Below are 25848 nucleotides of genomic sequence, written 5' to 3'. Positions count from 1 at the left end.
GCAACTGACAGACAAGAGCAGACGACAAGGAGCCAGTTCTGACTGGATCTTCAGGTCCGACAACCATGCGGGCCTTAACGCTACAAAACCAGGTTTCAGGGAGGTCGAAGGTCACAGTGATAACTGCAGGTCTGGATCCAGGCCCCTAGTGGTCAGTAGAGGAACTGTGGGTAAGACTTTATAATAACTATCTAATAGATCTAGAATTAGAATAACTAGAATAACTAGTTAATAGATCATTAGTAAACAGTTAATTAATAAGCTATTAATGAGTTGTGAAGTATTTGTTAACAGTCTGTTAAGGATTCATAATGATGCTTATAGATAGTTAATAGGTAATTAATAAACTGATAGTTAATGAGTTATAAATGACTTGCTAAAGCTACAGTTAACAGTTTGTTAAGGATTTATAACTGTGATATATTATAGATAGTCAATAGATAACTTACAAGCTGTTAATTAACGAGTTATGAATGACCTGTTAACTGTATGTTAATGATTTATACCTATATCTTATGAATTAGTAATAGATCATGAGTCATCACTTACTAATGACTTGTTAGGTATCAGTTAATGACTTGTTAAGAATCAGTTGATAGTTTATATACGTTATTGGGACGTTATTCTAAAGTTGCAACTATTCCTCATTTATTAATTGTTAGTAAATGAGGAATAGTTGCAACTTTAGAATAACGTCCCAATAACACACATAACCTAATACTTAACTAATATATTAACTCGCACTTTACAGATCAGTTGTTAATAGTTTGTTAACCCTCTACTAATACCAGTGAAACTTTGTAGAAAATCATTTATTAATGACCCATTCATTATCTATAAGCATCATTATGAATCTTTAACAGACTGTTAATACTTCAAAACTAATTAATAGCTTTTTAATTAACTGTTTACTAATGATTGACTATTAACTAGTTATAACGGATAGTTATTATAAAGTGTTACCGAACTGCAGGTCTGGATCTAGGCCCTAGTGGTCATTAGAGGAACTGCAGGTCTAGATCAGGGCCCCTAGTGCCCAGTATATCTAGATATCTGGGTTTTTTGGGGGGTTCTTTGTTAGTCTGATCCAGTCACGCCCTCAGACGGTCTGTTCACAAACACTTATCTTTCAAAGCTGTCAAGAAAACCAGGTCACATTTACATAACTTCCCCACAAGGCCGAGATGAGTCAAGTCTCTGCTTTAAACTCTCCGTTTACAGTTCACACCTTTTTCAGCGCGAAACACCTTCTCTACGAGCAACCAGCCGCGTGACGTCGCCGGCAGCTCCCAGACTGGATGTGTGTGTGGTTGTTTAGTGTGAATTTCCCTCGTCTCTCGGGCCCCGGATGTTTGTGGTGAATAACAATCAGGACTTCGTCAACATCGTCTGAATTAAAGAGCGGCTGAATCACCGCTGGCGTCAGACCGGACCGTCCCGGCTACGTATCCAGGTCGGCAGCGGTTTGGTTTCTGTATTACCTTCGCCCGTTCATTGCACCAGTTCAAACATTTCCTCCGGCTTATCTCTGCTTTCATGTTGTTCAAATACCTTGCGCTTGCTCTGTTTTCCGTGGCATCGGGCCGAGATCTGCTGATAAGACCCGGGTGTGGGAACGAGACACTTATACATCCACTTATACGAGCTGTCCAGTGTACGGCTGCTAAAGTTAAACAAGTCCGACGTCCCGCCAGAGCTATGCAACACACAAGTGAAGTATAATACACTTGTGAAACCGTCACATTGATTTAAGTGTCTTTGAAAAATAATGTATTATTGCACAGTATTTACACATACCGTAATGGATAATTAATATGTGGGATGATATGTCTGTATGGTCCACTGGGCTTATGGCTGAGAATCAGGGGTTTCTCTTTAAAGTCAAATCTTTAATCTTTATCTCCTTTAAAGTTAACCCAAATCGCCAAAAATATAGCATCCGTTTATCGGGATTATAACGAGCAGTTCCAGCCATAAAAAGGCCACACATTCAGGTAGATGATGCGTGGAGGAGCGAGACTTTCCAGCGACCATCTTCTACCCCTATTATGTTTTTTTTTATACTTTTTATTTTGTTTTTTTCAAGTTACACAGAAAGGAAAGAGAAGTAAAAAAATAATAATAATAATAAAAATAAAAAATGATAGTAACAATCATAACATAACTACCTGGGGGAGATGTAATATTTTGACATCCTTTTATTTCCCTTCTTTAAGGGCATGGCTGGGATTTGACCTTAAATGTAGACCATTTTTGCCACTTTTGAGCAAAATCCCTTCCTCTAATTCTCAAACAAAAAGTCAATTTTTCCATGGCGTATATTTCTTCAACAATGTCGAGCCATTGTCTCAGTCCTGGGGGATCGCTTCCCTATTATGTTTTAACTTTAATTGCATTATTCAGTTACTTACTGACACTTTAGATATCATTATTAATAATATCGTTTAGCTTTCTGAAGACCCTCTTGTGTGTTAGTTGTAACTGAGCCCTTTAAAAACAAACAATCGTAGGGCTGATTGTTACACACCATCCACTTTAGAGCAGGTGATTTGCATCTGACCCTGAACCAACAGGGATACACCGACACGTGACATCAGAGGCCTGACCACGAGGACGACAACCTTGGGGGTCAAACTAAACCCGTGTCCGTCTGAGGAGACCTGCATCAGCCCCGAGACCCCGAACAGGTCTAGATAACGGATGGATGGAGCGCTCAGCGGGATGGTTTCAGTTGCAGGTCTGTGCGTGTGCGAGGCGTGGCAGCGGCTCCGGGAGGTACTGAGGCAAACAAATCAGTCACGGAAAAAATGATTAAGCCCTTTTAAATCCATGAAGTGACGTAGGTGAGGGAACGGGTCTGATGCAGGGTTCGCCTGGCGGTAAAATTGCCGTGTGGCGGTCAGGACGGGTTTACATTCCTCATATTTGTACGTTTGAGTAGTGATGCAGTCAGACGCCGAGGCCTCAGCCAGCAGCAGCACTTCCAAAACCAGAGAAGAAGAAGCAACCCAAACACAGCGTGGGGCTTTCTGAACTGAACCTGAAACCTGCGCATCACTTTCTCCGACCGCGGACCTCTAACCCACCTTCAGCTCCTCCCTCCTTAGTTTCTGTCAGCCTGTTTCAATTCTAGTTTTTAGTCTTTGGATCAAGCTATCATTTTAGTTTTTTATTCATTTTAGTCACGTTCATTCTCCTTTTAGTCGTGTAAAGTTTCAGTCGACTAAAAGTCTGAGCATTTTATTCTTATTTTAGTCAGAATTGTCCAGGACCATTTTAGTCTAGTTTTAGTCAAAGATTGTATTTATCCAAACCCATTTTACAATTCAAACAAGCTTATCTTATTATTATATTATTGTTACCTTATAGACTCAAGAATATATTCATTCCAGATACAGAAGACTCTAATTTGAGTTTACAACATATTTATTTTTCCGCATTTCTCCCCATCCTATTCTTTTTCGACGACACATTGGGTTTTCTTTTTCCACGGTTATGTAGGAAAGTGTATCCAAAGATGGTCTCTTCTTCTTCTCTCAGCCCCAGAGTATTTCGTCTCGTCTGGTTTTGGTCGGCCTTTGCTGAAAAGACCCGTAGATGAAACGCTTCTGCTTTCTCTTTCTCACAGCGATTAGATTTTTATTACCGGTAGTTATTGCACAACGTGACTTCACACGAAACGGGGAGAGATACGAGCTTCAGAGCTGGTTTCCATCTCTACTTCCTCTTAGAGCGGCTGATAACGGCACCAAAACCGGTCTTTGTAAGTTTTGACCATAGCGAAACGTAATTCTTTCCATTTTAAGAATGAGACGTGTACCTGCTGTACTCTACTGCCCTTACTTTTTAAAAACCTGTGCTTTTTATTATTTTACCTCTTTTCTTATCATTTTATTTCATTTTATTTGTTATTTACTGTTTAATTATGTCTTTTAATATTGATGTAAAGCACTTTGAATTACCTTGTGTTGAATAGTGCTATACAAATAACAGACAACAGACAGAGGAAGAGAGAGGAAGACAAGGATCACTTCTTACCCGCAGTCGGGCGCCGGGCACCACCGGCAGTCCGGGTCGGAGGCCAGGCATCTCCTCAGCAGGAACTCCTCGTACTTGTCCAGCAGCGCGGCGTCGTCCAGGATGTCGGCCACCTGCCGCGGCGCCAGGCGCTCTGCGCACTCGGGGCAGCTGAGCTGCACCCGGCTCTCCGTGATCTCGATGCGCAGGTACTGGCGCAGGCAGCAGAGGCAGGAGCGGTGGCTGCAGCCCAGCAGCTCGGGCAGCTGCTCGGCCGGCTGCCGGACCAGACACAGGGGGCACTCCAGGAGGTGGGGGTCCCCGGGGGCCTCGGCCCCCCCCAGGGACGGCTGGCTGGAGGACAGGGGCTCCGCGGGCGCCGGCGCGGCCTGGGTGGCGGTGGCGGGCGTAGGGGAGGCTGCGGCGGGCACCAAACCCAACGCGGGAGGGAGAATCTGTTGACTGGTTAAAGGGGGGGCCGCCCCCCCTTTGGGGGCCCTGGTACCCCGGGAGCCTCGTTTGCTGTGGAAGAGGCTGTGGAAGGAGATGCGGCGCTGGCGTTTCCCCGACGGGCGGCACTTAGGGTTGGGCACGCCGCCCAGCGACGAGTGGGGCGACTCCGAGTCCTTCTCTGAACCCATTTCCTTGGAAGATGCCCCCCCCCCACCCCAGTTCAGGTTAAAACACCTCCTCCTCTTCCTCTTATGAGGAACCAAACATTCTCAGGAAAAGCCAGAGAGAGATAACAAACAGAAAATGAAAGGAGGCCAAGTGGAAGAAAAGAAAAAAAGTCCCCTTTGGCTCTCTGAGCTTCTAGTTTCTCTCAAAACTGTTCGCAGAAGCAGAAAGAAAAAGTCTGAAGCTTTTCATCTCCGAGGCACCGGGGTCAAGCGCTGTCGGAGGAAAAACATTTGTTTCTGTTAAACCTATTAAATCTCTTTCCTTTAAACAAAAAAGAAGAAGAAAAAAAAGGGATAGAAACCTGAAAAATCCCCAGAATGCCGTTCAGCGGGGGCTCCTCGGGTCTGGATCGGGTCTCAGCTGTGCTCAGATCTGATTCTGGTCCTCTTCCTCTTCTTGTTGCCGGCGACTCTGAGCGAATCCGTCTGTCAGGAAGAAGAAAGCAGGAAGTTACCGCACTGAGCATGCTCAGTGTGACACCCGCCTCTCCTCTCCACCCCCCCCTCCTTCTCTCTGCATCTGCTTGTCACATCCTGGCTTTCAGTTCGAGGGTTACCTCTGAAGTGATGATCTAACCGCAGCGATTACACACACACACACACACACACACACACACACACACACACACACACACACACACACACACACACACACACACACACACACACACACACACACAAGCGGGGGTTAAGTGCAGGTAACTAAAAGGTTAAACAAATGAGCCAGAACTTAAACACGTGACATCATCGGCAGTCTCCGTCCGTCACCCCCCCCATCACGCTGAGCACCGCAAGCTCTTCCTCCACTTCACACTGCGCTACTAGTCCCGTTGCCATGGCGACGCTCAACCGCCAGCGAGGCAAACAGCGACCCGCTACTGTGGCTACGGCACTTAAACGCATACACACACACACACACGGCCGAGCATGAGCTGGTAAATGGATTCGCACTGACGCAAGCGACACATGCTCACAAACACACACACACACACACACACACACACACAGGTAAACACATAACAACCCACAAATGATGCATGAACCCACTCAAAAGCAGTTAAATTTTTATATGTAGAAAAATAGATGAGAACTCACACACACACACACACACACACACACACACACACACACACACACACACACACACACACACACACACACACACACACACACACACACACACACACACACACACACACACACACACACACACACACACACACACACACACACACACACACACACACACACACACGAAACCCCTGCTGCAGCAGATCCACAATAAAATCTCTTGTAATCGCTGAGTTTTTAACAGATTTTCGAGCGTTGGGGTTTCTGAGGCAGAAATAGAGCGTAGCAGCTTCTCCATGTCCGGTTCTGACTCTGGGAACCGGATCCAGAGGACCTGAGGGGTCGGGAAGGTTCATACTGGGTCAGGAGGTCACTGATGTGGACTGATGTGGTCTTTTAAGGTGGACTGTAAAGATGCTGTTACAATAATCAAGCTGCTAAAGATGGATGCTGGACTAGTGTCTCCAGGTCCTGCTGAAACATCAGATCTGTTAACGTTTATATATTCTTAAGGTGGTAGTGGGCTGACTCTGTTTATTCAGGTCTGACTCCATTACTACACCCAGGTTTCTGGCCTGGTTGGTGGTTTTTAGGTGTATAGATTGAAGCTCTGTGGTGACCTGTGATCGTTTCTCTTTTGGCAATTACAGTTTAGTTTTTGTAGCTGGAGAAAGTTGTGGCACATCCAGTGATTAATCTCCTCAAAGCATTTACCAAGAGCCTGTACAGGGCCTCGGTCTCCTGGTGAGATTGTAATATATACCTGTCATCTGCATAGCTGTGGTAGTTTATTTTGTTCTTTATAAACTGCGCCAGTGGGAGGATGTAGATGTTAAACAGAAGAGGTCCTAGGATGGAACCTTGGGGGAACTCCACATGTGATTCCTGTCTGCTCAGATGTAAAGTTAAACTAATTTCTGTTCTCTAAGATTCGTAAGATTTGAACCTGATTCCGTATTGTGGTCACCTACGATCTAAGTCCAATTACATTTTTTCTACTTCAGTGAAGCCGGTCAGGCTGCGTTGCACAACTCCTAGCTCCAACCCCTAACCAACTTCTGGGTTGAGTTTCATGCGGAAGTGAAACTGGTCGCAGTTCCTCGACTGGCCACTAGAGGCCGGCTGGGAAAAGTGAGTCCATCTCCACAGACTCCCATGTTAGAATATTCCAATTTTAGAGCAGAAATAAACATATTTACAGCCGGGTTTAAAAATTGTTTTGGGTTCAATCATTTGATTTCACATCCATGACGACTAGGGATGGGAATTGATAATATTTTTTCGATTCCTATTCCATTTTCGATTCTGCTTAACGATTCGATTCTTTATCGATTCTCTTATCGATTCTCATTTGGAAAAAAGGAGAACAAACAATTTTAGTATCAACTTTGTTTTATATCTTTGAACAAAAAAATATAAGTGAGGTCTTAAGACGGCCCCAGCCTTGGGCTCCTCGATGGTGTGCCAGGGGGTCCTCACAAAATTATTTGTAATATAAAATATGTATTTAATATAAAATAATAATAAAATTAATATTCTTCTGTAGAAATGAATTAAATACAACAAATTATTTTGTGGCAATTACACAAGAATGTCCAGTAACATGTTCAACATTACAAACTAGGTCACTGCTGGTAACATTCATCTATTCTGACCAGATACTCTTCCCTGCCTTGATGAAAGGAGAAGCTAGCGGTAGATGCTCTTTAACTTCTCCCATTGATGAGCTGACGAGCTGCAGCTGTCAGGAGCGCGCAGCTCTTCTAAAACTCTTCTAAAGCATGATTTATGGTTCTGCGTTAAATCGACGCAGAGCCTTCGGCGTAGGGTACGCGGGGACGCGTGCCGTACGGTGCGTGTCGCCGCGTACCGGTACCCTACGCCGTAGGCTCTGCATTGGTGCAACGCGGAACCATAAATCAGCCTTACCACACGCCGGCTCCCAGCGGATCAGCCGGCCGAGTCCTAACAGTTTCCCCCCTTTGTTGAAATGTCCACATTGCAAGTATTGTCGCCCTGTTGTCATCCTTTTTGGTAAAATGTAACCAAACTTCCGAGCGTTTATGCCGCTTTGTCCCCGTGTTTTCCTGCTGGGCGTGAATGCGCACATTGCGCAACGTGCGTGGTGACGTCATTCGCGCCCACCGAATCGATAAGGGAATCGTTTGCGAAAAAGGCAAACGATTCCAAGGAATTGAAACACTGGGAACCGGTTCTCAACAAGAACCGGTTCTCGATTCCCATCCCTAATGACGACTCTGAGGTGGGTGAATTTATTTGTACCACGCCAGGGGATTTTATATAAAGCTGTGGCAGAGTGGAGGAGCTGCAGCCACTCAGGCTGACGGGACACAGGTGTGGCTCGTCAGCCTCTCCACTCTGCCAGCCTCATAAGAGGAGAAGCTGCTGCTGAGACTGGTGTTCAGACTGGGACTGGGAAGCTGCTGGTGATATGTGTTCTGGGTGATTTGGGTGAGAATAAAAAGGGTCTGCACAAAACTCTGTGTCCTCCTCTATCCTGTCGGTCGGGCCCCCGTAGCACTCGCCCTGCTACATCTGGCACCCAACGTGGGGCCCGAAGGATGGAGGAGAGAGGCATGGAGCGGGCCCTGGACACGCTCGCCCGGGCCATGGCGGGCATGGTGGCCGCCTTCCGGGACCAGGGTGAGCGGCAGCTGGCCGCCATAGAAGCCCTGGTGGCCGCGGGGCGACCCACCCCTGCACCCCGTCTGAGGGCCGCCGCAGCAACGCAGGAGGAGCTGGCGGCGCCGCAGCTGAGAGGCCGGGAGGCAGAAGCTGCGGGCCGCCAAGTGACGGCTCCCGAGGCGGCGGGACCCGCGGAGCGACCCATCCCTGCACCCCGTCTGAGGTTCGCCGCGGCAGCGCTGGTGGCGCCGCAGCTGAGAGGCCGTGAGGCAGAAGCTGCGGGCCGCCAGGCGACGGCTCCGGGGATGGAGTCAGCGGCGGAGACGGAGGGGGAGACGGAGGCGGAGTTGGCTGGGATGGCGGCTGCGGAGGCGCAGCCGCCATCAGCGACGGCGGGGACGGAGGCGGACCACCAGCCAGAGCAGGGCTGCGTTGCGGAGGAGGAGGAGGAGGCGGTCCCGGAGGCGGACTGGCAGCTGGCGCAGGACTACGCCACGGAGGAGGCGGTCCGGGGCGCACCGTGTGGCCCGAGGCCACCACGGGCCCGGCCAGAAGAGCGTTGTCCACGGCGACCGGGCCGACGCCGGGGTCGCCCCCCCCGACCGTTGCGCTGGTCGGGCCGACGCCGGGGGCGACCACCCCGACCAGGAAGCCCGGAGGGTTCCTCTCCCGCTCCGAGGGGGCGGGGGGGGGGGAGTATGCTCGGCCGGAGGGACCCCGGCTCGAGTTTGGCGTTGGGGGTGTGTGGCAGAGTGGAGGAGCTGCAGCCACTCAGGCTGACGGGACACAGGTGTGGCTCGTCAGCCTCTCCACTCTGCCAGCCTCATAAGAGGAGAAGCTGCTGCTGAGACTGGTGTTCAGACTGGGACTGGGAAGCTGCTGGTGATATGTGTTCTGGGTGATTTGGGTGAGAATAAAAAGGGTCTGCACAAAACTCTGTGTCCTCCTCTATCCTGTCGGTCGGGCCCCCGTAGCACTCGCCCTGCTACAAAAGCATTAAACGTATGTCTAATATGATTGATCTCTGCAGTGTGAACACAACAAAAAAGTCAGACATGCACCCCGAACGTTGGCAGCATGCGTCAATCAAACATGTCATGTGATATAAGGAGCACATGAGCTAATATGGATAAAGAAAGTAACATTAACAGTTTTTTTTGTGTTAGTTCTTGTGTCGCAATGCTTTGTTCCTCTTGGCTTCAGACCTGTTGTCATGGAAACCTGAAAAAGAAGCAAAACTAGGATCAAAGGTGGCGTTACTTCCCCCTGAAGCAGATGAACCTTGATTAAAGCCTCCACGTTGAACTAATCTGCAGGGCATGTGCATGATATTCCGCCCTGGATTGTTACATAGCGTGCCTTTAACTCAGAGATCTGCTGCACTGATACAACAGAGGTCATTAACCCACTTCTGCTCAGTTCAGGAGCAGAGCATCTCCTCCAGCCGTACGCAGCGCCGACTTGTTTGTGTGCGGGCTTGTTTCTTAGGTAACCCGTTGGGTTTAAATAGAAAACAACAAGGAAACCAGGTCATTTTTTCACTGTGGCAATGTGCCAACCAAGCACAGCGTCCTCTGGGATATCAGAGACATGTTTCCTCGTAATAACGGAGCGAAGTTCCAGCGAAAAATGTCATCGGTGAGAGAGTAAGAACAGAGCTGCGGCCCGAGAAACAAGAACAGGCAGGACGAGGCAGAAATATGAAAACTCATCCAGAATCGTAAACACACGGAAAAAACATCAGTCCTGGTTTTTATGGCTGAAGAGTGTGTTTGGAAATATCCATCTGTTCTAGGATCTTTGTATGGACACACACACACACACGAACACACACACACACACACACACACACACACACACACACACGCTCTGAGCTGTTGTTTTACAACTTTTCTGGGAAATACAGTCGGCCTTGGAGCCCCGCCTCATCCTGCATCCGAGTGTTTGACTTCCTCAGCCCTCGCAACAACGCCAACTGACTGGAAACTGAATCTACCTGAGGGTATAAATAAAATACCCTCGATACCGCAGGCCGACCCACGACCAGTGTTGGGTTTCTCAGTGGCCCTCCAGGACCAGGGCTGAAAAACACTGATTTAAATCATCAAATAAAGAATATTTATTAAAAGAAATCTAAGACTTAAAAATAAGTCTTATTGTTGGAAGGGAGGAGTTTCACGGTCGCACTTCTGACCTGGGAAACCGCAGCTCCGGATGTTCAGTTACGCAGCAAAAAAACCCCAACATTTTAGGATCTGGAAGTCCAGAAAAATACAAAAAAACGATAGAATTCATGCAAATATCGGTCCTTCTTTTCTCAGCCCTGAAAATCCGGCTCCCAAATTTGTTGCTGTGCTACATCCATTTACTCCGGGTGACTTCATAAACTCCCGCCTTTTCACATTAGGGCGCCGTAATTAGGTTAGATTAGGTTAGTGTTGTTTGCGCCACTTCTGCAAACCACAGCCTATTTCCCCCGCTTAAATCAACATGACACTAAAGCTGGACATGACATCAGATGGTGAATAAAGGTAATATAATACTCACTGATGGCTCCATTTTCAGCAGTATCGGAACAACACGGCGTTTAAAGAGCACCTTTCTAGTCTTAAATAGTTAAATAAGTGAACATCCGAGACGTTTGTGTGTGCTGTTTTTATGTAGAGATGCTTCAGAGCTCAAAAATCCATAAAACAGGTTTAAACCACTTTGTCATCACAGGGACAAAAAGCTCTGCTGGTACATTTCTGTGAAGCCAGAGCGCCGCTGCGTCGCTACAGATGATGAAATAAATCGATACGCAGCTGAAATAAAAACAAAAGTGCCCTCAGTCGGCGGCAGCAGAGGGTTTCTGAGTTCCTCGCTCTGGCCCGGCCTCTCTGATTGACTTAGCGTTCACAAATCTGATTATGGCCACGAGTCTGAAGGCCACGCACTCGCAGGGCAACGCTGACCCGGTGAACCTCAGCCCATTCATGTGATTCTGATCCCTGCGTCTCTGCGGGGTGGGGGGGGTGGATTCACTCGGGTGACGCACAAGAAATGCAAATAAGCCGACCGGCCAAGACGTCTGTGAACTTTCACCCCGGCTAGGCTCAGGGTCCAAGTCCACGGCTTCCAGGTCACATTCAGACCTTCAGGTGGAGATCAGGGACCAGACCTAAGACTGTACTGGGGCACTTATTTATATTTAAGAAAGCATAAATAGTGCTTTAAACTATCCAATCAGATCAGATTATGTTCATTCACCGCATGAATGAACTGAGGCGTTTGGCCCACTTGTGAACTTTACTCTAGTATTTAACCGACTCCGAAGACAAGTTCATATTACTGTGCAATTTTTCTGTAAAATAAATTTGATCAGATATGGGTGGCGACTGCACTACCGCTATTTCTACACTATTGGAGGATTGACTCCAGTGCTTTTAAGGATCGACACGACTACTAACTAGTCCCAAAGTATCTACCAGAATAACCAGCCTCCAACACCCCCCTCCTCCTCAGAAAAGTCATGAATAGTAAATGTTACTGATTTAAATTGGACTGAATCTAGAGATGAAACCTAAATTTTAAATATTAAAGATACAATTATCTACTTAAAATTACATTATTTACCATTATAGTAATCAGATTACACCGTATATCAGCATCACTGAATACCTGATGCTTTATCAATCACAACGATATGCAAATATTCATATATTTATTCAAACAAGGCCGTTATAAACACAAAACTGTAATTAAATACAGACACATGCAGATGCACCAAAACATTAAATCAGATGCAAATTACAAATAGTTTACAAAACTGTACCTTAACAAGAGGAAGAACTGCTGATCACCAGATTCTGTCACCTTGGTGTGCAACGGCATCTCAATATCTAAGTCCGAGACCTGAAGAGACCGAGACCGAGACAAGACCAAGACCACAAAAAAAGACTGGTCTCCAGAACTACAAGTGTAGGTAGTGGAGAGGAGCACGGTCCCATCGGATCACCACTCCGTGTTTGTAGATAATCCAGAACCAGTGAATCAGCAGCCCAACCAGAAGCTGCACGCTGACACCAACATTTACTGTTAGATCCAATATTCATCACTGACTCACGCTTACAGAGAAACAACATGAGGAAGTGAATTAAAAAGACATTCGTCAGGTTTAAGCATCTAGAAGTGATGCTGGTACGATGCCAACACACTGCAGGCCTTTGCTTTTTCTTTTTTTTGCAAACAATAAGGCGGTTTCACCTGTTTAAAAACAAAGAAAATCATCAAATCTTTGTGCATTTTAACAAACTGTACCTGCACGCTCATCGAAACTGAAAACTGCATGTAATAGTTTGGAGCGTCTTGTGTTCAAAAGCCTCAGTGATGATTCTGACACCGTTTCACAGGCTCCAACAAGTAGACGAGCGTGCGCACCAGTGAGCAGCTTTCATCCCATTAGACTCACTACTCAAACACAAAGACTCGCCTCGTCATCTCGGAGAGACTAATGACGAGTTTGTTTGTTTTAGGAAAAGCATCAGCACGACTCGTGGGAGCTGATATTAGTACCTGTGTGTGTGTGTGTGTGTGTGTGTGTGCACGGTTCAAGTAAAGTGGCGTCCCAGATAAGAGAAGTCGGCCTTCTTCTCATCTCGGCTCAGATCTCCTCCGAGTCTTCAGCTTCATTACCAGCTCTTTTCAACAACCCGCCCAACGAGCATCAAATCCTGATGCACCTCTTCAGCGATGAGACACATCAGAGGTGTTTCATCCTAACGGGGAGAAAAGGAGCTGAAAGCAGTCGGGGACCTGTAAGATCTAAGACTTTAGGTCCCACTGATTATTTTTGCAGATCTGTACCGTTTATCTCCAGCTGATTTCATCCTAGTGTTTTGAAAGCATAATAAAAATAATAATAATAAAAAATAATAAATAAAATAATAATAAATTATCATAATTTAATAAAAAATAAAGATAATAAAACAATAAAACATTAATAATAATTATTATAATTTAATAAAAAATAACAATAAAATAATAAATACAATAATAATACATTATAATTTAATAAAACCTAAAAATAATAAAAAAATAGAAAAATAATTAAAAGAATATTAATAAAAAAGCACTCATAAGTGAGGCAGAAGCTCTTGTCACATTCATCTTCCCAAGATTCCTTCACATGCTAAAACATTGAAAGTTAAAACATCTTTCCACGCTGGGTTGGATGCTGCACAGCCAGAGAAACTGCTGACGGTAATTATGGCACTTTTATGAGTATGAGTAACCATGACAACGGAGACCTGTTTACACGTGAGAGCCTCCAACTGAGCCTCTGAAAGGAGGGAAACTGAGTTAAACAGTCTCTTCCCCCCCGTCGACAGGACGACTGTGAAATTACTGGCAAATAAAACGTACAGAGCTGGTGCGGTGAGGAGTTTTACGTGCTGCAGCAACAGATTCCAGACCTCCACGTCTCTAAACAGGCTCCAGACTCAGCCGGCGGAGCGGCGGGGGTGAAAAGGGGGGAACCAGGGTGCTTTTAAACAGTCCTGAACCGGAGGCCGCATGCTTCCACCCAGGTCACCCAGATCAGCTGAGGCTACAAACACGACACCGAAACACGTCCAACTCAAAATCCGGCCACCGCCTCTAGTCTGGCCCACGGGACCAGGCAACTCACAATCCAACCCTGTACTGTCAAACAGGCAATTTATGTGTCTGCTACACCTCTGCAACACTAATAAATTGATATCTAGTATTAAAATGAGTGCTGTCAAGCCAAATAAAAAATGGGAGATTAGTTATTTGAGGACTTGTGTTTTTGCACACTTGCACTTTTTGCACACTACTTGGTCTTGCACTGGACTTTTATTCTCTTAAACTGTTTTTATTACCAACTAATCTACTCTGCTTTTTAACTTAACTCTTTTCAACTTATTTTAACTCTTCTTAAACTGTTCTGTTGCTGGCTGACAAACCGAATCTCCCTACGGGGACAATAAAGGTTTTCATTCATTCATTTATTTAAGATCTGTAGTTAATTAATCTAATTAATCTTTTTTAATCTCACCCAAAACTTGCTGAGAAAAGCCCTCAACTTGAGGTATTTTCCTTTAAACTCATTACAGGATTGTGGCAGATCAAAACACTGATATATAACAAAAAAGGTGACTTTATAATGTCATGTATTTATGTTTTTAACAGACTTGAGTAAATGCTATCCTCGCTGTTTACATCCACTTGGCAAGATCATTCGCCAGCCTCTCGGCCTCTCGCAGACGTGCGCATGCGCGGGGGGAGAAGAGCGTTGCCGTGGCAACACCGTTGCTGCTAACGTTAGCTGTGGCTGCGCGACCCGGTGCTTTACGTTATGTGGCTAAACTTGAGCTGGTTATTAAATTCCTTTCCACAAACAACACAAAAAAAATCACCTTACCTTTATCAAAGGTGCCGTCGGGGCGTTTTAGAAATGTAAATTCACTGGACCAACAACTATCACGCTCCTCCATTTTCTCTCCTGCGCTACTCACTAGTGATGCGCGGATTGATACTGAAACGTCAATACTTCTGATACCAGATCTATACGCTCTAAAATCAATTCTCAAACTAAAATATCGATACTTTTGATACTTCAGTCATTTGTGGTAATGTATGTCATTAACAGGAATACGGTGGAAAGTAACTAAACTATTCAGATTTTGTCTAAACACACACTGCTGGTAGGAACTACTTTTTTTCATTTTCACTTTTATAGTGGTTCTTATTTTGTTTATTATTCTCTTACTTATTTTAATGGTTTTACATTTTTTTTTACTTAGAATCTTTTTTAGTGATGGAAACACCTTTTGGAAACCTGCTATATTGTAAATTAGGTCACTACCTTCTGAGTTTAAAATAAATAGCTCTGATGACTCTGATGTCTAGTATTCTTAAGCTATCTAAAATATACCAAATTTTCTAGATTTATGGGCTCATTAGGTGTATTTGCACAATGTATCAGTATTGAATCAGTATTGCCAATACCAGCCTGAATTTTACTCAATATTGGATTGGAAAGGGTATTGAACATCACTACTACTCACCGCCCCCCCATGCCTGTCCAGCTACAATCGGAGCCTACCAGCGTCTGCTAAACACGCCCAAATGCATTGACAATCAATGTCCACTTCAAGGTGGGACTGACCGTTGTTTTCCACCCCTTTCAAAATAAAGGCAACTCACAAACACTAAAATTTAAGTTAGAGATTAAAAAATAGATGAAGCGATTAAAAAACATAACGTGCTAAATATGCCTATAATTAATTAATCACAATTAATGCGCTAATTATGTATATGTATAATGTAACATGATATTTTAAAAGTAGATGCAGGGAAGTCGTCTTGCATGTTGCTACACAACCAGGTTGCTGTTCAGAGATACTCAAAGCTCAGATTCTCAACCAGGATTCAGGATTCTGTGTTCGTCAGGTAGCCAGCATCCCGGCACGACGAAATACATGTCAGCACGGCCCGTCCAAAGAGGACAAACAAACAAACAACATGAGACACGGGTAGACGGATGCCTGAATCTGCAGCCAAAAGGTCAGCTCTGCTAAAAGGTCAACGCAGCCAAAAGGTCAGCGCCGCCCTCTCATCAGGTGAGAAAAGGACGACACTCGGAAAGAGAATGGGGAAATAAAGCGTCTCCCACACGGTGTCCTGTTAGAGGAACACCATGAAGCCGTGACGTTTCAAGAACATATCTAAAAATATGAAGAAGTCACATGTTTGACGTTAAAACAACGCTGATAGTGGGATTCACGTCGGAGTTCAACCATCAGAAGAAGAGAGTCTGGGCTCATTTTCTGATCACTTCATGTCTCCAGAGATGCTCGTGAGTCAGAGGATCATCAAGTCTTCAAAAGAACGACCTTTTCTTAGCTTAGAGGGGAAACAGAAACGTGTACGGACTGAATATATCATTAATAATGATGGCTTCGTGGAGGGAATATCACCTCCATCACCTACACCTCCCTCCTCCGACTCCGGCTCCAGGTGGATCCTCCCCACTCCAGGATGAACAAATAAAATAAAAACATAAAATACTTTCTTATCAGCCAAGGAGAGCAGGTTTAAACAGCTCATGCTTTGTGTTTTTTAACAACGCTTTGACATTTGCACGCCTGTATGAAAGTAATTGGCCGTTGAACGTTGCAGCTGCAGCGGTTGTGCAACACTCGTCTCCTGTTCTTCACAAGGACGCTTTGGTTTTCCATCACTTCTGAGGACGTCAGCAGCTCCCATCATGCCACGTGATTCCTCGCAGGTCGCTTCACGCAGTCAGGACCCTCGCTGGGGAGGAAAAAAGACTATTCCAGCGCCGTCATCAAGCTTGTGTGTGTGTGTGGCAGATGGACCTAAACAGCCGTGAACATGATTCGTTATGAGCACACTCACACATTCACTTCCACACTTGTCCTCCCACTCCACTGCTGCTCAAGTCAGCCCACACACACACACACACACACACACACACACACACACACACACACACACACACACACACACACACACACACACACACACACACACACACACACACACACACACACACACACACACACACACACACACACACACACACACACACACACACACACACACACACACACACATCAACCTCTTTGTGGCTGACAGAGTTCAGTAAAAATGATGAAAATGAAGCAGATATTTGACTGCACGTGTGCGACTCCAAGGGTGACGGGTCGCCTGGCGGCAGGGGCGGTCACATGACCCACCTGGTGGTCACATGACCCATCGGACCGCCAGCTCACACTGGTTGTGTGTTCATCTTACGATGACTCAGGTTTTGTGGCCACGTAGCAGTTTTCCTCCATAATTATATAATTACGGGCCGTGACTTCACCCGCAGTTTGGTGAAGACTGCGTCACGTTGAGAGTGGGCGGAGCTACTGGCCTGTAAGCCTGATGAAACACGCCCAAATATACACACACACACACACACACACACACACACACACACACACACACACACACACACACACTTCACTTAAGCTTCTGTAGGTACTATGACATCACAGACCCGAGTCAAAATAGACATATGCAGCTTCCCAGTTTCCATGTTTCTGATTCTCATGTCACGCTGCTAATTTCAGACCGTTTTAGTCGCTGCTAGTTGTAATGTTAAAGGTATTCTCTTCTTAGAGTCCAGAACATTTGTGTATTTTGAGGTGATATAATGAGCCCTTGGGGCTCAGTCGTAGGTTCAAGGGGAGGATGTTGGGACAGCGATCTGCTCTGCAGGTAATCTGTCCTCAGACGGGCGGGTCTGTTTTAGACCTGGAATCTAAGCTCAGCACTTCGGGATCCTCCAGACTCGCTGCTGCGGGACTACGGCCAACCTACATGCTGACACTGGCGCACACGCACGCACGCGCACACACACACACACACACACACATCTACCCTACAGTTAAACACTCCCCATTTCGGAACAGAAAGGCTGAAAACTTAAGTCGGGTGATGAAATCACTGCATGTTCCAGCTTATGAGATTTGCAGTTTTTGTCCTTAGCAAACACACTGAAAAATACAAATGAATTTAATACATTTTACATCCTTTTCCAGCAGGTTTATGCAGCTTTTTACTGGAATTAAAGGTTAAAAAATGATCTCAACACGACTTCAGGGTGACCACATACATTTAAAGTCATTTACTATTCATTCATTCATTACATTTGTCATTCGTTAGCCTCTAACACACACACACACACACACACACACACACACACACACACACACACACACACACACACACACACACACGCACACGCACACACAGCTACATAAGCTCATCAGGTGTGCGGCTGCAAAAGCTCATTGCTGTTATACAACCAGATTATTCACGCCAACCTCCAAATATTCAGACACAAACCAACAAGGTGACGAGAACAACGTAATCTATGAAAACATCCACGAGAAAAACGTAATCTATGAAAACATCCATGAGGACGCGATTCTCTGAAATTCAGACGGGAAACCTGAACAAACTGTCACAAGCTTTTGTTTAAGTAATGATATCAATGCAAGGAGCTAAAATAAGCTTCTGTATAAGTATAAGGTTGTTTTGGTTTATTACAATAAGTTTTGAGGATCTTTTCAGTTGTCCTGACCCGAACTCTTCATATTTGTAGGGAAGTTATCAAGACGATAGAGACTAGTTTAAAATTTCACCTTATAACACAGCAAGTGATGATTATAACACGTCAGCCAGAGGAGTTCATGGTCAGTCATATTAATGTTTAAGGTGTTTATTTTATGCTCAATTAAACTGTAGATGGTTTTGAAAATGTTATTAATCTGCTACCTGAGCTGTGATGTCAACAAGTACACAAGTACACTGCTGTTCTTCCACAAGTTGCATGAAAAGTGCTGAACAAATTAAGTTTGATTAATTTATTGTTAGTTCATATTTGCAAAACGTGTAAATCTGAATGTTTTTTTTTCCATAAATAGTGTTTTCATTAAAAAACAAATACATAAAATAAGTTTCTGCCACAAGGTTGCTGGTCCGATGACTTGGGGCGGAGCGGCTGCTCCTCCGTCGGGCGTCTGGTTGGGACGCCTCCCTGGGAAATTGGTTTTTGGCCTCCAGGCCGACCCAGGAGGCGCTCGAGACGTCACATTTTCTTGGAGGGACAGGAAACGCCTCGGTGACTCCCCAGAAGAGCTGGAGGAGGAGGCTGAGGAGGCTGCGGTCTCCGCATCCCCGAACCCGTATGAAGGAAGTTCATGGCTGTGATGAGAGAACGTGTTCTCGTCTGGTGGTTCTGGATCGCCTGCAGGGCCGCCTGCAGGACTGTGTGCAGGCGTCGTGTGTGGTCTCTCGGATGGTCCTTCCAGAAAAACTCGCAGATGTTTATCGTCTCTGCTGATCCCTGGCAGCCTGTTCTGGCTCGTCCTCCCCAGACAGAAGCTTTTCTCTCCCGGTAACCCTTTTCAAACAAAACATACTTCTTCCAGGCTCCGTGGGGCCGGGACAGTCTGACATGCAGCTCTTAAGTTTTTGATTATTTCTGAGGATTACACAATCTGTCCGTGGGGTAAATTTGTTGAGGCGTCTCGTCCTGTTAAGACGGGAAACTCTGAAATGTTCCTGACTGGAAAACAGTCTCTTTCACTGTCCAATGATCGACTCCAAACTGTTTTCTAATCCTTCCCAGACTTATCTGCGTCAACAATTTCTTCTCTGAGACAACTGTTTTATGTCTTTCCCTCTGGGCGTTGTGTTAAGACACACCAAACCAGCAATATGTCAAAAGGTCTTCCCGCCTGAGGCCGATGAATATCATCACCTGGATGAAACTTAAGTCCTTTATACCCTGTCAAAGCAGCAAGGGGGTACTTAGTGTTGCCTACGCAGAGGTGCCACAACGTGGCAGAAGACCCAGGAAATTGCCCAGGGCCCCGAGCTGAAGGTTGACGCAAACAACAAAATCATTTACTTACTAGCTAGCATCGATGTGCAGCATTAGTGATTCACAATTTGAAGAAATGAAGCGAACATTTCCGTCTGGGCACAAGAAAAGAAAGAAAACAAGAAGGATGAAAAGAAAAAAGGTGAGGGTAGTAAGAATGTGTTAGCTATGCGTGTTACATTATTTAAAAAATCCACCGATCAAGTTTATTGCACATTAAAGTCGTGTAAGGTGAATTCAGCCATTTACATCTGAACACATTCATAGCCACATAATAAGTTAGTGGGTATGTAAAGTTTGCATTAAGCTAGTTGTGTTATGTATTATTTATTGTATATGTTAATTATTTAATAAAAGTTATCGTTATTGATCTGTGGTCCTAGACTTCATTTATCATGATTCTTGGGGGCCCCATGGTCTCTCCTGCCCAGGGCCCCCCGGGGGTCTAGAAACACCCCTGCAACCACAACGTGTTTTTTGTTTGGCCTAATGTGTTTAATGACACGGTGGGAATAAAAGCTAAAAAGTTCATCTGAGGTACAAAAGACACTTTGATCCTTTTTATTATGTTTTTACACACAAAAACACAGGATTAGAAGAGGGAGCAAAAAGCTTTGAGATGCACCTGCTCACAGGAAAACGCTCCAAAATCAAACACAACATGTTTATTCGGTCGTTTTTGCTGCATCCAAATTCTCACTGCTAATTTTAATTTCCATCAAACAAAAGCTTTATCTTCTCTCTCGTTTCACTTAAACAAAATCAGATTATCCGGCTGCTGCTCTCAGCATCTGAGAGGGTCTTATCGCTCCGGATTAGGGTTTCAGCTGAAAGCCTGCCGTCTCCACCGACCGATGACATCGTCTTCAGGTACACAGGTCGGCAGAGAGAGCTGCGGTTTCATCCTGTTTGCGGAGATAGTGGCTAAAGCCCTGCTAATCTGAGAGCCGGGGCCCGGCTGCCGAGAGCAGGTGGCCCCCGACTCAACGAGCCGATCATAATGTATTACTTGCATTTCTGTGTGTTCAGAGCACAGAGCTAATTAGAGGCAATTAGCTAATAGGCTCACTGGCCGCTTTGCAAACATCATCTCCGTTTCTATGGAGCAGCGGTGGCACAACGGGGGCCAGAGTGAGCTGGAAAAACGCAAATATGCCGGAAATTCAAATCAGAAAACATCCTCCTATCATGTTTTGCATGTTTTATTTTTACCACTACCGGAGAAAGGGATTCAGATCTCTTATTTGATTAGTTATTATAAAGGATATACGTCCTGCTGTCTCTTATCTACCTGTAACAGCCTCTTGTATCAGGAGGAGGGGGGACTGAAGTAAAACCTCCATCCTGTCAGCCGTGCTATCACCATTGCAGTGTCGGACCCGGTAGGATCCACTGGCTGAGCAAATATCTAAGGATGTGATTAACTGCAGGACATATTTCAGCCAATATCCGATGCTTTAAAAGGGAGAAATCTGCTTGTACCGTGTTTATCAGCATAGTCACAGACAGTCCAGATGCATCCTGGGTCAAGAGGCCATCAGAAAATAATGTTGGACTAATTTTGGGTTGGGGCCCGCTTGATTGTTCGACAAGCCATGTAAATATGGGCTTAAATTGACCGATACAGGAAATCTGGGCTGTATGGACGATGCAGAATTCACAGAAAGCCACCTCGACAAGCTCAACAGATCAGCAGGGACATTTTAAATCGAGACAGATGGCAGTTACAAGATTACTTTAAAATTAACAAAAAGATAAATGCTGGAGCACAAAGTAGCAGAGAAAACAAAAGAAAATTATCAGTGCTGCAAAAGTGCTGCAAAATTATTTAAGGAAGTAGGCCTAGATCCTAATACTCAGATGTTCAGGAGAGATTGGTTATATCAGCTGTTAACAAGCGTAATTATCGGGTATCAATCACCTTCCTCCACTACAAATCTTCTCGTCATTAAAGCAGAACTTGAGAACAACGTGGAAACTGAAATGAAGAACAATTCCCCCTCTGCTGTGCTTCAGCTTTATCTCAAAAGCTGCACCGTCATCCGTGCAACAAGCTGTTAACTATGGCAACCCTCCAAGCTGCAAAAAGACGGGGACTCACCCTGGTTATTATTCTCAGCCACAGTGACTCCAGGAGAAGCTTATTCAACCTTGGTAATTCAGCTCCCAGCAGGTGTTCCAGGTATGTATTCGTTTGAAAGGCCAAATAAAAGACTAAAAAAAGACGGTGGCTGCAGCTCAGCTGACCGAGCATCAAACTTTCTGCAGAGTCTGAAATACAGATGTGTCTCAACACGCACATTTCCCCTGAAATCCCCAGAGACGATGCCAGAACACAGAAATAGCACATTTAGTTTCCATGCATGCATTATCTATGCTGCTCCCTCCCACTCAGGGGGGGGGGTTTGGCTGACGGCAGCTTCAGCACGGGAACATCCCCGACGGGTCACAGCGGACTCAACAAATTCATCAAATTTCTGTTCCATGTGACTACAGACGGCATTCATTGCTGTGTGCGGAAGTAAAAGAAATGACAAGGACACACACCTTAAAAAAAAAAAAATCTGCTGAAAGATTAAAAGGCATAAATATCTCAAAGATAAAGTTTTTCACAGATTACAGAGCTGCAGATCTGTATGAAAGTAGAGAGTGTGTGTGGTTGCAGATAAAAGACTGCACAAGCACATTTATCACTTAACGGAACCCTTATATTGGGAGGTGAAGGTGCCCTTGCTCCGAGGATCTCTGCGTCCTGGCGAGAACATTTGGTTCTGATAGAGAAGCGTCTGTGAGCAGAAGTGTCAAGGCTGCTTCCAGCGAGTTACACGCATCACCGCTGATTAACCGGGTTACAATGACTCTGGTCGGTCGTCTCCGTTCTTCCCTCTGGAAAGTAAAGTCCAGTCCAGAAGAACCCGGCTAATTGTTTGCATCTGTGAGGAGGAGATTTTGGACGCCTGGTCAGGAAGGAGGTCATTTTAATCAAGATCAAAGTTGTGATTTATACTAGAACAAAAAAAATGTTTAAAAAAAAAGGCCCAAAAACCTGATTAAAGACGTGTGAATCATCTATCCTCATTAAACCTGACGTAATGACGATTTGTTCTTGATTATTTAAAATTTTTCTAATGTTGTTTTGGTTGCTCGATTATTCCCAGATGCAGATGTGATGTAATTCTCTTCAGGGGATTAAATCAGTTAATGATTATTCAACCAAAACCTTTTTACTTTAGAAGCTCTTTAGTTTCTGTTTCTGTAAAATCTCGAAACGTCGTTATTGATCCTCATTAATAACTGTTGATATCAGGAAACGGTGTCAATCTACAGGAAAACAACAACAACTAACGATATGGTCACATGACATCGTCTGGACGCAGTCAAATTATTTTAAATCAGCTATTTCGTTCAACTGCTTTCCATTTTCAGCGATTAACATGTTTATTTCCATTCTTGCTGACGGATAAGATCAATAATACTCTCCTAATTTTTGACTTAATCGTGACACATCAGCCAGCTGTTTGCTCGGCTCAACGCAAACACAAGAAACAAGGTTAAAAGATGAGGAAATGTTTAAAAAATATAAATAAATACATTGGATCTGTCACCTCTGAGAGGATCAATACATCAGTCACATGATGTAATAATCAGTACCGGGAACAGTGAGCTGAAAACATCTGAAGCAAGATCAGGAAACAGATGTTCTCTCTCTCTCTTTCTCTCTCTCTCTTTTTTTGCGCGCGCACACACACACACACACACACACACACACACACACACACACACACACACACACACACACACACACACACACACACACACACACACACACACACACACACACACACACACACACACACACACACACACACACACACACACACACACACACACACACACACACACACACACACACACACACACACACACACACACACACACACACACACAGCTTACAGTAAACGCAGCTCTGAGAACTGGTCAGTGTCTCTCCGTCATATTATGGTGTAAACAAAAGTGGGCGAGTTACAGCTGTGTCGGCAATAAAGGGAGGAAATTCTGCAGAAACGAAGTCAGAGGAGCGTGCTCTTCTCTGGAAGTGACACGGCGTGCATGTGATGACCTCTGCGTGTGTGTGTTTGTGTGAATGTACATCATCAAACATCAGAGAGGTGGTTGTCCCGACTGTCTCCTGGCTCGGTTCCCACGGCGACGGAGCCCATAAGAGAATCTGATACAGCAGGTAAACATTTACGAGCTCGGTGATGTTTACGTGCCCTTTATCCACCGGAAACATGGGTGACGGGGCTGACTCCCCCCAAACCCCGCTACGACGACAGCATCCTTCTCTTCATTTATCTGCCGTAACCGATGGCAACCACACGTCTAATTGTAACTTAATTTAACCTGATCAGTAGATTTGAAATGTTTCCAGAAAACCAGAAACACCTGACTGTGGATGCGACTGTGAAACAGAACCAGAGAGATTCTGGAGCTCAGGACCTGGTCGGTCACATGGTCTCCGTGGCTCCTCCCACATGATGATCCAGATGGTCAAAACGTCTTCATTCTTGTTTTCTCCTGTTGTCATGGATACTCGACATAACACACCCACAGGCCACTTTATTAGGTACACCCTGCCAGTACCAGGTTGGACCCCCTTCTGCCTCCAGAACTGCTTTAATCCTTCGTGGCGTAGATTCAACAAGGCTCTGGAAACATTCCCCAGAGAGTTTGGTCCATATTGACATGACAGCATCACGCAGTTGCTGCAGATTTGTCGGCTGCACATCCATGATGAGAATCTCCCATTCCACCACATCCCAAAGGTTCTGTTGGACTGAGATCTGAGTAGTGGACTCATCGTCATGTTCAAGAAACCAGTCTATGATGGTTCTTCATGACCCGTCATCCTGCTGGAAGTAGCATCAGAAGATGGTCCAGTCTGGTCATAAAGGGATGGACATGGTCAGCAACAACACTCAGGTAGGTGGCATTGATACGATGCTCAGCTGGTACTGATGGGCCCAAAGTGTGACAGGAAAACACCGCCCCACCATCCTGAACCGTTGATACGAGCCAGGATGGATCCATGCTTTCATATTGTTGACACCAGATTCTGACCCGACCATCCCAATGTCGCAGCAGAAATGGAGACTCGCCAGACCAGCCAACGTTTGAGTTACTGTTGCCTTTCTATCAGCTCCAAACAGTCTGACCTCTGACCTCTGGCATCAGCAAGGCGTCTGCGCCCACAGAACTGCAGCTCAGTGGATATTTTCTCTTTTTGGTACCGTTCTCTGTAAACCCTAGAGATGTTTCTGAAACACTCAGACCAGCCCGTCTGGCACCAACAACCACATTCAAAGTCATGTAAATCAGATTTCTTCCCCATTATGATGCTTGTTTGAACTGCAGCAGATCGTCTGGACCAGTGATTCTCAACCGGGGGTCCGTGGACCCCTAGTGGTCCGTGGTGTAATTACAAGGGGTCCGTGATAATAAAGATTTTCTGACATTTATAGAAATAGATTATTATTTTACTCAAATGTAACCGAGACCTTTATCTACCGAAACTACAGAGGGTCACATGACCTTCTTTTACTCTTTACAAGTGTAATTTGTTGTATTTTAATAAGAAATCTTGTACTCGTACTGCAGGACACTGTTCATAAAAATGCAACAAGATCTGCATCCTTTTCAAATTATGAGCCCCCTTCATTTCTTTAAAATGCTTTTATATTTGCAGGAATCTGTTGGGGGAACGCTCATTAACATGCAAAGTTCAAGTTAGCGCTTGAAATCGTAATAATGTTTAAAAAAAAAACAAAGAAAAAGACGATAAGCACAGTAACACAAAGAAGATGAATAAAAAAAAGAAGTAGACAACGACGGATCGTATGAAAAAAAAGGCTGCTTGTTCTGAACGTAGCAGACTCTGAGCCACCGGAAAAGAAAAAGAAAACAGAGAAC

The 25848-nt window shown here is 45.1% G+C and overlaps 1 protein-coding gene across 1 annotated transcript in view; it reads right to left on the bottom strand.

Moving 5' to 3' along the window:
• rnf19b (ring finger protein 19B) overlaps positions 1-25848 on the bottom strand; it is a 46601-nt gene that overhangs the window by 17198 nt on the left and 3555 nt on the right. The window contains exons 2-3 of the mRNA XM_061742117.1: positions 5000-5123; positions 4039-4910 (exon numbers count right to left, since the gene is read on the bottom strand). Of these exons, the coding sequence (XP_061598101.1) occupies positions 4039-4658 (620 nt within the window). The 5' untranslated portion in view covers positions 4659-4910; positions 5000-5123. The remainder of the gene's footprint in view (positions 1-4038; positions 4911-4999; positions 5124-25848) is intronic.

Source organism: Cololabis saira, chromosome 15 (genome assembly GCF_033807715.1).
Source record: "Cololabis saira isolate AMF1-May2022 chromosome 15, fColSai1.1, whole genome shotgun sequence".
Taxonomy (NCBI): domain Eukaryota; kingdom Metazoa; phylum Chordata; class Actinopteri; order Beloniformes; family Belonidae; genus Cololabis; species Cololabis saira.
The sequence above is the reverse complement of the archived record's forward strand: the minus strand, read 5'-3'. Positions and strand labels throughout refer to the sequence as shown.